A 15,091-nucleotide genomic window follows, 5' to 3' on the forward strand; every position below is an offset into this window, starting at 1 on the left:
CTCCATTCACTTTTCTGCCACAAGCTGCTGGGCTTTGGATTAAGTCCTTTTTGCCTCTGGAGCCATGGCTGTGATGCAGTCCAGATGCATTTCTGCCAAAAGCTGCTGGGTTTCAAGATTTGTTTCTGAGTCTCTGGGATCATGGCCATTAATCAGCTTGATCAGGAGCCAGAGAGGCCGTTTATAGGCAGCGAGTGTAGGTCTCGCTGGGATGGGGAGGAAAGGGCCGGTTCCACCCCCATCTGGTGAGGCCCCACGTGTTTCATTACTACAGACCCAGTGGCCTCTGGAGGATGATGATCACTGGGTAGCCAAGGGGAACAGATCAAGGCACGAAACCTATTCCCACCTGGAGTGGCCCTGCCCCAGTAACCTACTGCAGGACGCATTTCTGCCAAAAGCCTTTGGGTTCCGAGATTCGTTTCTGAGTCTCTGGGATCATGGCCGTTAAGCAGTTCAATCAGGAACCAGAGAGGCTATGCCTCCAATTATATAGCTGAGCCGGAGGTGGTTTGTGGTTGTGTCTCCCACATACCTAACTTTTGGCCGTTTACTTTCTTGGTAAACTTTGCCCCAAGTTTTTGGGGTCTGGCCAAAGGCACAGCAGCAATTTTGGGGTATCTGAAAGTCTGATGGTGGCATCAGGCTGCTGATGCACTCGCCTCCCAGGTACAGACTGACCTGCTGGCAGCATCATACCCCCGTATGTGTTTCTTTATATTATAAAATCAGTAATATGAATTTTATCTGTCACAGAAAGCAAGCCATGTTTCTTTTTTGTGTGTGATTTTTTTTAAAATTTTTGCTTTTGGGCCACACTAGTGATTTGAGTTATCTCATATATCTCATAGGCACCTAGAGTTGTAAATTTCCAAAATTTCACTTAGAATTCTGCTTTACTGTACCCTGCACATCTCCATTCTGTATGCTGGGAGCCCCTAAGACTTCACTTATCTGTTTTTCACTTTTCAACTGCCTCTTGTTAACTGATACCTTATATTTTAAAAAACCATTATTTCATATATTTTGTACATGTTTTAGTAACTCTGGGCTGGAGCGATAGTACAGCGGGTAGGGCGTCAGCCTTACAAGCGGCCAACATGGCCGACTCGAGTTCGATTCCTCCGCCCCTCTCGGAGAGCCCGGCAAGCTACCGAGAGTATTCGATATGCCAGACACAGTAACAACAAAGTCTCCAATGGAGACGTTACTGGGCCCGCTCGAGCAAATCGACGATCAACGGGAGGGCCTTTACCTTTACCTTTACCTTAGTAACTCTAGGTTGAAGGTTAATCCAGTTTCTCTAATAGCTATGCTTCAAGTTTTATGTAATGTTTCAGAAATGATAAAAATCGTTTTGTATTCAATGGCTCTGTTCAGTTTACAGAATGCCTTTGCGGTGCATTCATTCATTTCTTTTAGCTAGGAACCAGATTTTTTGTGGTTGACCTTTTGAGACCTGCCCTTTTACTTTTTTTAACACTTAGGATTTGTGCATTATATAGAAAGTTATTCTTTATATATTGATTAGACGTTTGTCTACTTGAGCCATTCATGGCTCAGTTTGGAAGACAAGGATAAAAGAGCTGTCCCTTCCTTCTGTGGTGCTGCTGAGATATGCAGACCTGAGCAGTAAATGAGAATTAATACAGGCACGTTTATGTAGCTCTGACTCCATATAGTCCCTTCTTCATTCCCTCCCCCTTAACCAAAACTTAGAGGTGGGTTTCAAACTTGAATGTTGGTTTCTATATTTAGATTCAAAGTCTCAGGAGGACTTCCTTTGATGCACGTGAGAATTTCTGATCAGAAGATGAAAGATGTGCTATGTTTGATAAACAGTATTCCCTTGCCACAGAAATCATCTGAAAAGTCTCCAGAGAGGCAGGTAAATGGATATTAGAAAATGATCTCTCTCTCCTTCTCCTCCCTCCCCTCTCTCTCTACATATGTATATATACATACATATATGTATATATATATATATATATAGCTTTGTCTTCAGCTTTCCTTGAACTGTTTAACCTCCAAAATCTTTTTAAAATTTTGTTTTTATTAAAAACACTGTGATTTACGAAGTTGTTCACTATATAGTCCTTTTATGTATTTAGTGTTCCAACACCACCAGTGTGAGCTTCCCTCTGCCAAAGTCACCATTACCCCTCCCATTTCTTACCTGCCCCCTTATGTGTTATGCCCTTAGGGGCGTAACACATTTACTTTATATGCCTTGTTTCAACAAAACTTTAAGAAATGACAAATAGAATGATCAGAAAATAGATTAGTGAGAGCGAATTAGTGATTGCTCTACGATTTCAACCTATATAAAGAAGATAGAACCCTTTAATACAATAGAATAAAATGCTTGTTCTCATTTACATAAGCTTTCAACTCTGGAGTCTAAAGTACATTTCATTTAAATTTTATATTTGGATCTCATTATGGTAATAATCGTGCCTTACCTGTCACTGATAAAACTTTTGAAGCAGTTCTGTGCTAATATATTTAGGAATTAACATGAAGTAGGTGAGGCCTACTGATGTAAATTTTCCCCCTACATGTTATATAACATGACCACTATGGTTTGCAAACTTCTTCATGATGATTTGTTTTAGGCATTGAATATTCCAACACTAATCCCACCAGCATTATCACCTTCCCCCCTACCAGTAGCTCCAGTTTTCCCAACCAGCCTTCAAGCCTGCCTGCACCCATGGCAGGTGCTCAGTAACTTATTTTATATTGCTTGTTATCATAAATTGCTAACAGAATGATCAAAAAATATTTTCTTAGAAGAAAATCAGTGTAAATTGTTGTATCTCACTATGGAGACATTAAGTCCTTGTTTGAGGGATCATTAAAATGTCACAAGCTAATCGTTCTGTGTTTCTGTTTGCCTTGTTGAGATTGGTTGCCTTCTGTTACAACCAGCCAGTCTGGTGTGCTACTGATAATTATCCGCGTTGTAGAGTTTGGAGATGTTGACTGGGTGCTCCAGGGTGTCCAGAATTTTTAATGGGGTGGTACAGCTGGAGTTAAATTTTTAACTGAGTGGTGGTTTTGGGGTGCAGTACAGGGAGGTGCAAGGAGGAAGCTCATCCCGACTCTGAGAAAGCTTAGATTTTCAACAGGTTGGGTTCTGGCTGACACTTGGTCCCGAGACAATAGAGTCTGGGCAGAGCATGATGGCAGTTTTGCAGTGTGGGAGTGAGTGGCTGTGGGACTCTCTCTGGGCAGGCACTGTGCTGGCCTGTCCCCCTCCAGATGCCCCGATATCGCAGACATAAGTGACTATCCCCAAAATTTTTAGCCAACTTTTAAAAAACTTTTTTTTTCAAAAATTTAAAAATTTCAAGGACATTTATTTCATGCCCTTTTGAAATTTAATGTGTAATCTATATAAATAAATATTATAATCTATTTTTAGTACTATTATTTAGATGGTAATAGAACATCAGTTTCAGGGAACAAAAGAAAAGAAATGAATGAACAAATGAAACCTAAATGAAAACTAAATGAATAAAAACGAGAGGCAAAAAATATTTTTACAATTTGTGAAACATTAAAAACAATTAAATAAAAATATTTAAAATGTTGCTAAATGAAATTGTCACTGTCACTGTCCTCCCATTCACTGATTTGCTCGAGTGGGCCCAGTAACATCTTCATTGTGACATTTGTTACTGTGTTTGGCATATCGAATACGTCACACGGATAACTTGCCAGGCTCTGCCGTGCGGGCAAGATACTCTTGGTAGCTTGCTGGGCTCTCCTAGAGGGGTGGAGGTATCGAACCTGCGTCGGCCAGGTTGGCCTCATGCAAGGCAAATGCCCTACCCACTGTGCTATTGCTCCAGCCCAATGAAATTATTTATATAAAAATTTCTTGTATAATGGACTTTGAAGTTTTATATCACTTTAACCAGAATTGACCTTAGGAGTAAATAATAAAGGATACATCAGACATAGTATTTTTTTTCTTTTTTTTATTAGTGAAACACCATGAGGTACAGTTGTAGATTTACAATTTTTTGTGCTTGGGTTTGATTATACAATGATCAGATACCCATCCCTCCACCAGTGCCCATTTTCCACCACCATGGATAATATCCCCCCCAACCCCATCCCCCCATCCCCCCCTGCCTCTGTGTCAGGACAATCCCCTGTGTTCTCTCTCTCCTTTTGGGTGTTGTGGTCTGCAAAAGAGGCATTGAGTGGCAATCATGTTCAGTCCATGGTCTACTTTCAACATGCATCACCCCTCCTGGGAGGATCATCCAAACACCCTTTATTTGGTGTTCCCTTCTCTATCTGAGCTGCCCTTTCCTCTAGAATGCCCGACTGGCCACTAAGCTATGGAGTAATCCTCCTGGTGCTGATCTCAGCTATTCTTGGGTATTAATCTCATATTTTGTTACTTTATATCCCCCAGATGAATGCAATCTTTCTATGTCTATCCCTCTCTTTCTGACTCATTTCGCTTAACATGATACTTTCCATGTTGTACCACTTGTATGTAAATTTCATGACTTCATCTTTTCTAACAGCTACATAGTACTCCATTGTATAGATGTACCAAAGTTTCTTTAACCAGTCATCTGTTCTTGGGCGTTCAGGTTTCTTCCAGTTTCTGGCTATTGTAAAGAGTGCTGCAATGAACAAACAAGTGCAGATGACATCAGACATAATATTTGAGAGAACAAATTAATGCTACACTTAGAACCTAAAGTAAAGATGCACAGTTAATACTGTAGTAGAAAGCAAGTAATAAGTGTGCCATCTAGTGTATGTAGCTCTGCTTTGGTAAGAACAGGTGCTAGTCTTTATTATTATTAAACTCCAGTCAGCTATGAGTTGATTATTTTTATTATTTAATTGTAGTATGTGTATGTGTCTTTCCATCTCTCTCTTCCATCAGTATTTTAGTATTTCCCTTATTTTGTGCACTAATGCTTATTGAGCAGTATGTTAAGGAACCTTTTTGTATTTTTTCTAGGTTGCCACAATTCCTGTTATTTCCAGTAACACAAAAGGCCTGCTGGGTACTTCCCTGTTGCTGGATGGAATAGAATCGGGTAAGGGAAGTAATAAATTATGTATAAAGCAAGCCTGTGAATTGGTAAGCACAGAGGAGTCTGGAGGGAACAGAGCCCTTCCGAAGGTGTTACAGTTTAGTTCTCTTTTTTGTGATACTAGGCAGCTGTGTGACTTTGAGTCACTTTTTAAGCCCAGGTTTCTTCATTTGAATGAAAGTATTTTTTATGATAGACTGTGCTTAAAGGACAAAATAATCCACTTTCTAGACCATATCTCTCCCGGATCCTTTTCTTCAATGCTCATCTCACTGATTTTCTTTGATTTTGAGCTAGAGAAGAAGCTTTCTGTAAGCAAACATGTCTCTCCTTATATTCTAGGGTCCTTAATGGCTATTACAGACTAGTAGACAATAGATGGTGTCCATGAATTTTTTGCTGACTATTGAATGACTAAACTATTGAAAATAACTGTACCTATGGAGAAAAAAATAATATGATATTGTCACTGTCCTCCCGTTGTTCATTGATTTTCTCCAGCGGGCCCAGTAACGTTTCCATTGTGACCCTTTGTTGTTACTGTGTTTGACATACCGAGTATGTCACTGGGAGCTTGCAGGCTTTGCTGCACGGGCAAGATACTCTTGGTAGCTTGCCGGGCTCTCTGAGAGGGGCAGAGGAATCGAACTCGGGTCGGCCATGTTTGCCATGTTGGCAAGGCAAACGCCCTGCCCGCTGTGCTATCGCTCCAGTCCATGATGATATTATTTTGTGTTAGTCACATGGCAGGTTTAGAAGCTTTGGGGGGCTAAAAACAACATTGAGAGGAGAGAGGTAGCAGAGAGGGTAGGGTGTTTGACCTACATGTGGCCGACCCATGTTTGATCCCCAGCAGGCAGAGCCAGGAATAACCTCTGAGCATTGCTGGGTGTGACCCAAACACTCCCCCCAAATATTGAAATTATATTTGGAATATTAAAAGGTTATACCTGCCCACATGGCAGAGTCTGGCAAACTCCCTGTGGCGTACCCAATATGCCAAATACCAGTAACAATGATGGGTCTCTTTCTCCTAACCCTGAAAGAGCCTTGAATGTGGCACTTTTTAAAAAATCTCTGGGCTAGGATGAAGAAGACATTACTGGGGCCTGCTCGAGGCAATCAACGAATAACAGGATGGTCCTGATGTGATAGCTCATAAATGAATATTTATAAGATTTAAATGTAAGTGCTTCATGCAGCTTTTACTGTATATTATCTCAAGTCCAAGAAATCTTTTCTTTTTTCAGAGTCGGATGATGAGTATTTTGATGCTGAGGATGGAGAGACTCACGTTGGTGGAAAAAACACAAAGGGGTCAGAGCTGAAGAGAACCCCAGAGCCCCCCAGTGAGGAGCTCATCAACCTTCTGTTAAAGTTTGAAGTTAAAGAGGTGTGTGTACTCGGTCTGCCCATATATGAATAGACTTTTGTTATTGCATATACATTTGATACAGAGTACATTTTGGTGCGTGGTGTGGAGATTATACTCAGAGCCTCTTACTTGTAAGGCAGGTGCCCTGAGTTGTCCATGGCTACTGTACTGTATTTGTAAACTGTCTCATGGCAGCCTGAAACATTAATTATAATAAAAATGTTGTACTCTGTCATCCCTGCTAACCCCCCCGCCCCCCCCAACACTCACATTTCCAAGAAAAAAAGAATGTGTTGTGAAAACTGGTGTATGTATTGAAACTATTCTGGAAAAGCTTTTTACTCAGATTTTTCTTTTCTGTAGAACATTTTCGTGATGCATTTGATTTTTCTTGTTCTTTATTTGTATTGGAGCCACAGCTGGCGGTGGTCAGGGCTTACCCCTGGCTTGGTGCTCAGGGATCACTCCTGGCAGGACTTGGGGGACCATATGTGGTGCCAAAGATGAAACCTGGTCTGCTATGAGCAAGGCACCTTACCCACTATACTATCACTTCTGCCCTTCTTTCAGTTTTAAACTAATTGTATTTATTGTCGTGTTTATAATTTGGAAAGATGTAAAAATTTTAGACCACCAACATATTTTATGATTATTAAATAATAACATGAAATTTTAAATTAGTAAGATATCGCACTATATTAATAACTAATATATTGTTATTTTTTAAATTATTTTTTAAATTTTAAACTTTTCTTTTAAATTGAATCACCATGGAATAGTTGTTTTTTTTTTTTAATTTTATTGAATAACCACGAGATAGTTACAAGCTTTCATGTTTGGGTTACAATCACACAATAATCAAACACCCACCCCTCCACCAGTGCACATTCCCCACCACCAATATCCCCCCCCCTCCTTTCTCCCCTCCCCCTGCCTTCATGGCAGACATCATTCCCCATAATCTCTCTCTACTTTGGGCAGTATGGTTTGAAATACAGACCCTGAGAGATCATCATGTTTCCATCCTGACTGATTCCTCCAGCCATCATTTTCTTAGTGATCCCTTCTCTATTGCATCTGCCTTTCCCCCTCTGCTTATGAGGCAGGCTTCCAGCTATGATGCAGTCCTTCTGTCCCTTGTATCTAATGTCCTTGGGTGTCAGCCTCATGTTATGTTATTCTATACTCCACAAATGAATGCAGTCCTCCTATGTCTGTCCCCCTCTTTCTGACTCATTTCACTTAGCATGATACACCATGAGATATAGTTACAAAGCTTTCATGATCGGGTTTTAGTCATACAGTGTTCCAATGCCTATCCCTTCACCAGTGTGCATTTTCCACTACTAATTATCCCCATCTCCCACCTGTCAGTCTCTGACCCCTGCCCCCACCCCCCCAGCCTGCCTCAATAGCAGGCATTTTTCTTCTTTCTCTCTCTCTGTCTCTCTCACTCTCTCTAGTTTTGGGCATTATGGTTTCCAATACAGATACTTAGAGGCCATCATGTTTGATCCTTTCCCTACTTTCGGCACACCTCTCCCATCCAGAGCTATCCCTTTCAACCATCATTGTCTAATGGTCTCTTCTCTATCCCAACTTTACTCTCCTCCAGTCCTTGAATCAGGCTTCCAACCTTGAACCATCCTCCTGGTCTTTGTATCTACTGTCCTTGCTTGGGTGTTAGTCTCATACTGTGTTTTGTTTTGTTTTGTTTTTTTCTTTTAATATCCCACAGTGTAATAATTCTGCCTGTCCCTCTCCTTCTGAACTATTTCACTCAGCATGATACACTCCATGTCCTTTAATTTATGAACAAATTTCATAACTTAATTTTTTTCCTAACAGCTCTGTAGTATTCCATTGTGTAGATGTACCATAATTTCTTTAACCAGTTGTCTGTTCTTAGGTAGTTGGGTTGTTTACATTATTAAATTTTCACTTAATAAAATGAAAGCTTGGCATATAAAGATGCTCAAATATATCATTTGGAAAAAAGAATTAACACTAAAGACATTCTATTCTATGTAGAAGTGATACAGAGTTTGAGAGTACAGAGGAAAGGTATTTGCCTTGCATGCATTTAACCCCAGTTCAATCCCCAGCATCACATGTGGTCCTCTGTACACTGCCAGGAATGACCTCCTGAGAACAGGACTGGGAGTAAGCCCTGAACACTGCTGGGTATGGTCTCAACCCCCCCCCCCCCCCCCCAACGAAGAAAGAAATTACGCATATAGTAGATGCTTGAGCATCTTTGGGAAGTGTAGCATGTATCTCCATGTAGTGAGATCACATTTTTAACATTCTTCATTCTGGCCTGTTTCTTTCCCCATATATTTTAAATTTTGGAAATGAAGATACATTGCTTTTATAATACATTTCAAAAAGGCTTAAATGATTTTTCTATGATTGCCTGCTATCTAGTCCACTGTTCTAAAGTATATCAGAAATTCCGATTTTGGTGTTTTTTTTTAAAATTAATTAATTAATTAATTTTTTTTAATAATGAGACATCATGAGGTACAGTTGCAGACTTATACATTTTTGTGCTTGGGTTTCAGTTATACAGTGATCAAACACCCATCCCTCTACCAGTGTGTATTTCCCACCACCACGGATCCCAGTATCCCTCCCACTCCCCAGCCCCCATCCCGCCCTGCCTCTGTGGCAGGGCATTTCCCTCTCTCTCCTTTTGAGTGCTGTGGTTTGCAAAAGAGGCATTGAGTGTCAATCATGTTTGGTCGATAGTCTACTTTCTTGTCATATATATTCAACTCTGTCTATGTGTTACTGGTATTCCTTTAACAAAAGGCATGTGTGCTGCCTTTCCCAGGCTTTGGCTTCTTCCTTTCATCCCCCTCTGCACTATCAGAAAGGGGCCGGGCAGGTAGCTCCACAGGCTGGTACACACGCTTTCACTGGGTGAGGCCGAGGTTTAGTCCCCTGCATTGCCAGGGTGCCCCTCTTCTCCTGCAGAGCCATGTTTGCTTCATTCTGTTGGTGAGCATTTGGCAGGTGCCATCCTGTTCTGGTGTCGGCATTGGAGTGACAGCAGTGAGCATGCACCACTCTGGCCTCCTGGAACTTGCACTTCCTTTCTCCCGTCCGTACACCAAGGCAAACTGTTCGTGCTCGCTCCTTGCCTTTTCCCGGAACACACCTTTCCTGCTTGAGCTACTGCTTTGCTTCCTTCAGGTGTTTGCTCATTGTTTTTAGAAAGCTTGGAGATGAACATTGTTATTATATCCATTTTACATCGGAAGAACTAAACTCGGGCATAAATTGGTTATATGATTTACTCAAAGTAAATTCTTAAATTAAAAAAATTTAATTTTATAAATGCTTGAGCAAAGCGTCTACTTTTCTTATGATACATGTGAAGGATTTTCTTAACCTTAATTGTGATTCAAGCTTACCAACTTTTCATTGCTTGTTCCGATTCTCTTAGGTGATTTTAGAATTTACCAAACAACAGAAAGAAGAAGAAACAATTCTAGTATTTAATGTTGCTCAGTTAGGAACAGAAGCGACTGTGAGAACATTTGATTTAACGGCAGTGTCTTATTTAAAGAAAATCAGCTTGGATTACCATGAAATTCAAGGTAATAGCTGTAAAAATAGAGATTATAGTCTATAATGAATACATTAGCATTTTTGAATATTTGAAATATTTCCTCTTATTATATAGAGTATACTAATATATAAATACATGTAATGAGAACTAGCACCATCCCAAGGATTTTACAATCAATAGCTCAGTGCTTGGAGATGAACATTGTTATTATATCCATTTTACATCGGAAGAACTAAACTCGGGCATAAATTGGTTATATGATTTACTCAAAGTAAATTCTTAAATTAAAAAAATTTAATTTTTTAAATTTTTTGCCTTTTGGGTCACACCTGGTGTTGCACAGGGGTCACTCCTGGCTCATGCAATCATTGGCGGTGCTCGGGGGACCATATGGGATGCTGGGAATCGAACCCGGGTGCAAGGCAAATGCCCTACCCGCTGTGCTATTGCTCCAGCCCCTCCAAGTAAATTCTTAGTAAGCTGCTGAAGCATGATTGAAAGCTGGAAGTCTGGCTCTAGGGCTTGTGTTCATGAGGACTCTGGCCTGCTGCCTCTGAGAATCCATATGAATCACCACAAATAAGGAATAGGGTTTCTATTCTGTAAGTGCAGATTAAATGGAGAAGCGGCATACTCAGGACTGTGCGCTATATAAATGGGAAAACTTAAAGTTTACATGTGGCCTTAGATCGATGCTCTGTTCATTCTACTGATTAGTCAGGAATGGCATCAGGTTATAAAACTAAAACATGCTGAGAAGTAAAATTCATTCTTGTATAAGGTCTGTGGCTTGTTAAGTACAGTATATATCTTCTATTTACATTAGAATTTTGAGGAATGAAAAAATGGACATATTAAGATGGCATTTACATGACTGTTTTATATATGTGTTTATAATTTGTATAGTATACATATTTAATAGGCTTGGCAAGCGTGTTTCCTTTGAGAGATGTATGACTTGGAAGCAAGGGGCAGTTCTGAGAGGCCTCAGAAGCAGGGACTCTAGAATCACAAAGGGTAGAATGGGATGAGTCTTGCTTCCCCTGGAGACAGTCTCTGGTGCATCTCCCTTGGTAAATATCTGTTGTTTTTAACATTTCCCCTTTCTTTAAAAAAACAAAATAAAACAAACCCTTCTCTTCTGTGTTGGGCCGTCTCTGTTGGGCTAACCTGAGGAGATTCTTCCTTCCAAAGGCTATTGATAGTGGATATTGATAGTGTCATTGTGGGACCGTGCAGCACAGAATAGGGACCATGGGAGCTAGAGGCGGGCTGGGCTGCGGCACCATGGGCCAGGCCAGCCAGGCAGAACAGTGTTTCCTCTTTCATCATTCTTCTGCTCTTCCCTTGCCTATCTGCCCTCCCTCCCTCCCTCCCTCCCTCCCTCCTCGCACTACCCCCTCTTTCTCTGCCTCCCCCTTTTCTTTTATTTCTTCTTCCACTGCTTCAGTCAGACTAACTGCAGTGCCAGGTGTGTGTTGGTTGTCTCCTGGGCAGGGATTGTGGCAGTATGTGAAGCCATGCAATGCAACTTTTCTACCACTGAGCCTCATTTCCATGCCTGATAAAGAGAGAAAAATAACTTAAAAAAAAAAGAAATATATTTATATATATGTTATATATACATAGATATGTATATAACTGAAATATTTGTTGTAGATTTTTTAGGGCTCACTAAGATACTACATTTTTTTCTTTATTTCTCTTCCTTTCCCCTCATCCCCCTTTTAATGGGTCATACCCAATGTTTCTCAGGACTTACTACTGGCCCTGTGCTCAGGGGTCACTTCTGGCAGGACTCGGGACCATCTGTGATGACAGGGATTGAGACTAGGGTGGACAGTTGCAAGGCAAATCCTTACTGGCTGTGCTCTCTCGGGCCCACGGCATGTTTTTCAAATCAAGCCTTTATGTGACAATAGTTCAGAAAATTAAGGTTTTATAGCTTTTTCTTCTGGTAGAGATGACTTAGAATTCAGATTTCTTGAACCTTGTAACTGTCACCTATCTGCTGCTCTGCAAATGCACACCTGGTCTTTAAAATCCCCAGATAATTTTTAAATTATTTTGAACAGAGAAAATAAAAAAATCAACTGAAGACAAATATACATGCTGTTAAGTAAGTTGAATATCAAAAGTAAGGCAAGGATTCAAATTGATTTATTTCTTTATTCCTTAATATTTGATAATCACAAAAACATATATATGGGCTGTTATGTCTTAATTAACATATAAAACAGAAATCTATAAAATTTAAATCTTATAAAAGAACACTTCCCCCCCCCCCCCTTTTCTTTATTCAAGGATCCAAAAAGAAGCCTCTTCACTTGATTAGCTCTTCTGACAAACCTGGATTAGATTTATTAAAAGTGGAGTATATTAAGGTAAGGATTAGGGAAAATTTATATACTTACTGTTTACTACAATCTAACTTCTAGAAAGAAAAAGATGACCAGTTGTGTATCATAGGTTTGAATCTCAGGGCTGCATCATTAGGAGTACCTGCTTTTTGTCTGTCTTTTTCCTATTCTATTTAAGCAGAGGACTAGGACATTGCAAAGCCACCAAAGATGGAAGCTGGAGTGAGGTCAGTCCCACTCCTGCTTTCTGGTCCGTCTGTACCTGCTCTTGCTCCTGCATGTGCAGGTGACATTTGACTGTCCTTCACGAAAGGGATTGGTCGCATTGGACTGTGCTTGGAGGAGAGCTGCCAGGATTGAGAAAGGACCCAAAATATTGGATAGGAGCAGTCAGCAAGGAACTTGGCTTTGTTTGAGATTCATTGACTGTTGATAGCATAGATAACCATTTATTGAATGTCTTTGTACGTTGGCCTTTCTTTGGGACTTGGAACACATAGATAAAAAGAAGTCCCCGTTCCCCATTCTCAAGGACATCTTTGACTGGTAGGAAGATTAACCAGTAGACGATTTCACACTGGGATTTATTCTTGAGTTTGGAAGAGCATCATTACAGCAGGTGGCAGGATGATGGCCTGGCCAGAAAGAGCCTTTCAAAGACTGAAATCGGAACTTATTGCTTCTTTCCCCAAGGTCTGAGCTTGATGAACTGATGGGAAATTACCAAGGGATGCAGATGTTTGGGGCGCGGGGGGAGGGTCTCTCAAAAGTGCTCATGGCCAGGTGGTCCTGCAGTACATGGTAGAAAACATGGTCCAGTAGTGCTGGGACAACTGTGGTCTCTGCTGAGCCACTGGGGCTCTGGTCTCAGGAATTAAACTTGGAGTCTCTGCCAGTCATGTGCTTGAAGCCCAGGAGACAGACTGACTTAGTGGAAGATCTCTTCAGTTCAGGGTTCACTGAAGATTGGAGTTTTTAAGAAAACTAGGATATTTCTAAAGTAGACTTTTTTGACAAAGACTAAAAAGAGATTCAAGTACTAGGTGGTAGGAAGGTGACCTATTCTCACTGTAAGAATTTTTCATTCTGATCTCTAACTGCAAAATCCCAGAAGTGAATGTTACATGCTCTCCCATATTTAAATGGAGAAGAATTCTCTTAAGTTTTTATATATAAGGTAATGATAATAAGATCAATACATAGCAATATGGTTATACTTAAATATAAATAAAATAACCAGAAGTTATAAATAAGTTATTTATTTACTGTTTTAATCCATTCTTCATGCTCTTGGCTTCTATTTTTCAGGCTGATAAAAATGGACCTAGTTTTCAAACTACTTTTGAAAAAACTGAGCAAACACTTAAGGTAAAAAATTCTTCAGGTAAAGAATGTTTTATTTTTGAGGTGGGAGAGATCTCAGTGGCAGAGTGCATGCCTGTCACATGCTTTGCCTTGGTTTGAGCCTGAAATTGCCAGGAAAAAAAAAAGATTTTGTGTTAGGCCAGGGGTTGGCTCAGTGGGCAATTGTGTGCCATGGTGCATGAGACATGGGCTCAGTATCCTATTGAAAGTGGCCCACTTGAGTATATCAAATCACCTTTGATGAATATTGGTTATTTGCTGAAATAATAAGGAACTAGAAAAATTCTGAATTTAACCTCATAATGCCTATTATGATTTTTAAAAATGATTCAGAATAGTGAAATGTTATAGACAACCATTTGGTTTTTAAACAAACCACAGTAGATCTATGTTTTAATGTAGAGATGAGAAAGTTTGAACTTCTAGAAGAGATGAGTATTTCTGGACTCATACTAAAAGAGTAAAGTAGAGGAAGAAAATAGGAAATGTAGATTCAAGCTGTGTTGAAAGGAAAAGCAGAGAAATGAGTTTTTGGTTTTCTTTTGAGAGATGAAGACTCGAATGTTGTGGACATTTTATAATTTTTATGTCCACTTAGTGTTTTGAGACAATGAAAAGAAATGCATTCTCATGAACAGAGTTTTAAAAATAATGTTATTAAAAGCTACATATTTTTCTTTGTGTGTTTGGGGAGGGGGCACATACTCGGCAGTGCTCATGGGCTGTTCCCTCCTTGCTTGGGGTTGCTCCCAGCAGTGCTCAGGGGACCATGTTTTGCTGGGGTTTTAGGCACAGGTCTCAGTGCTTAGATCTTTGAGTTCTCGCTCCTGCACAGGGAGCTCCATGTTCTTAAAAGCAACTTGTGTTGTTCTCTTAGTTTCTGAGTTGCTGTTTATAATGTAATGTACTTCTCCCACAAGTCAAATTTATGTACACACAACATATTTAAACAATGGTTATGATTTTAGGAGTTTAGTTACTGAGATCTCATAACTGTTCATTTTATATTTAAATGTCATGAGTGTTGCATCTGAAATCATTTATAGACCTAACAAGTGATTGTGGAGCTTAATGCTCTAACTCATGTTTTATATCATAATAAACAAGCCCATTTATGATTCAAAGCCAGGTGTATGCTAGTCATCACGGGCAGCTTATGGGCTCTCTAATCATTGTGCTTGGCAATCAAAGTCCTTAGATTATTTGCTATGCAGACACACCTCCTAAAGTGTGTATTACTTGTTTTCCTCATATGTCCCCTGCTGAGGAAGTCTAGCTTGGGAGTTTTCTTCTTCCTTCGTCCAGGCTGTGTAAACAAGTAGTACAAGTCTCCTTCGAAGCG

General features: G+C 40.1%; 1 protein-coding gene across 4 annotated transcripts in view; it reads left to right on the plus strand.

The window, feature by feature from the left end:
• Window positions 1-15,091, plus strand: part of VPS13C (vacuolar protein sorting 13 homolog C) — a 201,604-nt gene that overhangs the window by 72,455 nt on the left and 114,058 nt on the right. For all 4 annotated transcript variants that reach the window (XM_056130834.1, XM_056130835.1, XM_056130836.1 and 1 more), the window contains 6 exons: window positions 1,759-1,888; window positions 4,997-5,075; window positions 6,323-6,465; window positions 9,899-10,052; window positions 12,329-12,408; window positions 13,693-13,752. In XM_056130834.1, the coding sequence (XP_055986809.1) occupies window positions 1,759-1,888; window positions 4,997-5,075; window positions 6,323-6,465; window positions 9,899-10,052; window positions 12,329-12,408; window positions 13,693-13,752 (646 nt within the window). The remainder of the gene's footprint in view (window positions 1-1,758; window positions 1,889-4,996; window positions 5,076-6,322; window positions 6,466-9,898; window positions 10,053-12,328; window positions 12,409-13,692; window positions 13,753-15,091) is intronic.

Source organism: Sorex fumeus, unplaced genomic scaffold (genome assembly GCF_029834395.1).
Source record: "Sorex fumeus unplaced genomic scaffold, SorFum_2.1 ptg000081l, whole genome shotgun sequence".
Classification (NCBI taxonomy): domain Eukaryota; kingdom Metazoa; phylum Chordata; class Mammalia; order Eulipotyphla; family Soricidae; genus Sorex; species Sorex fumeus.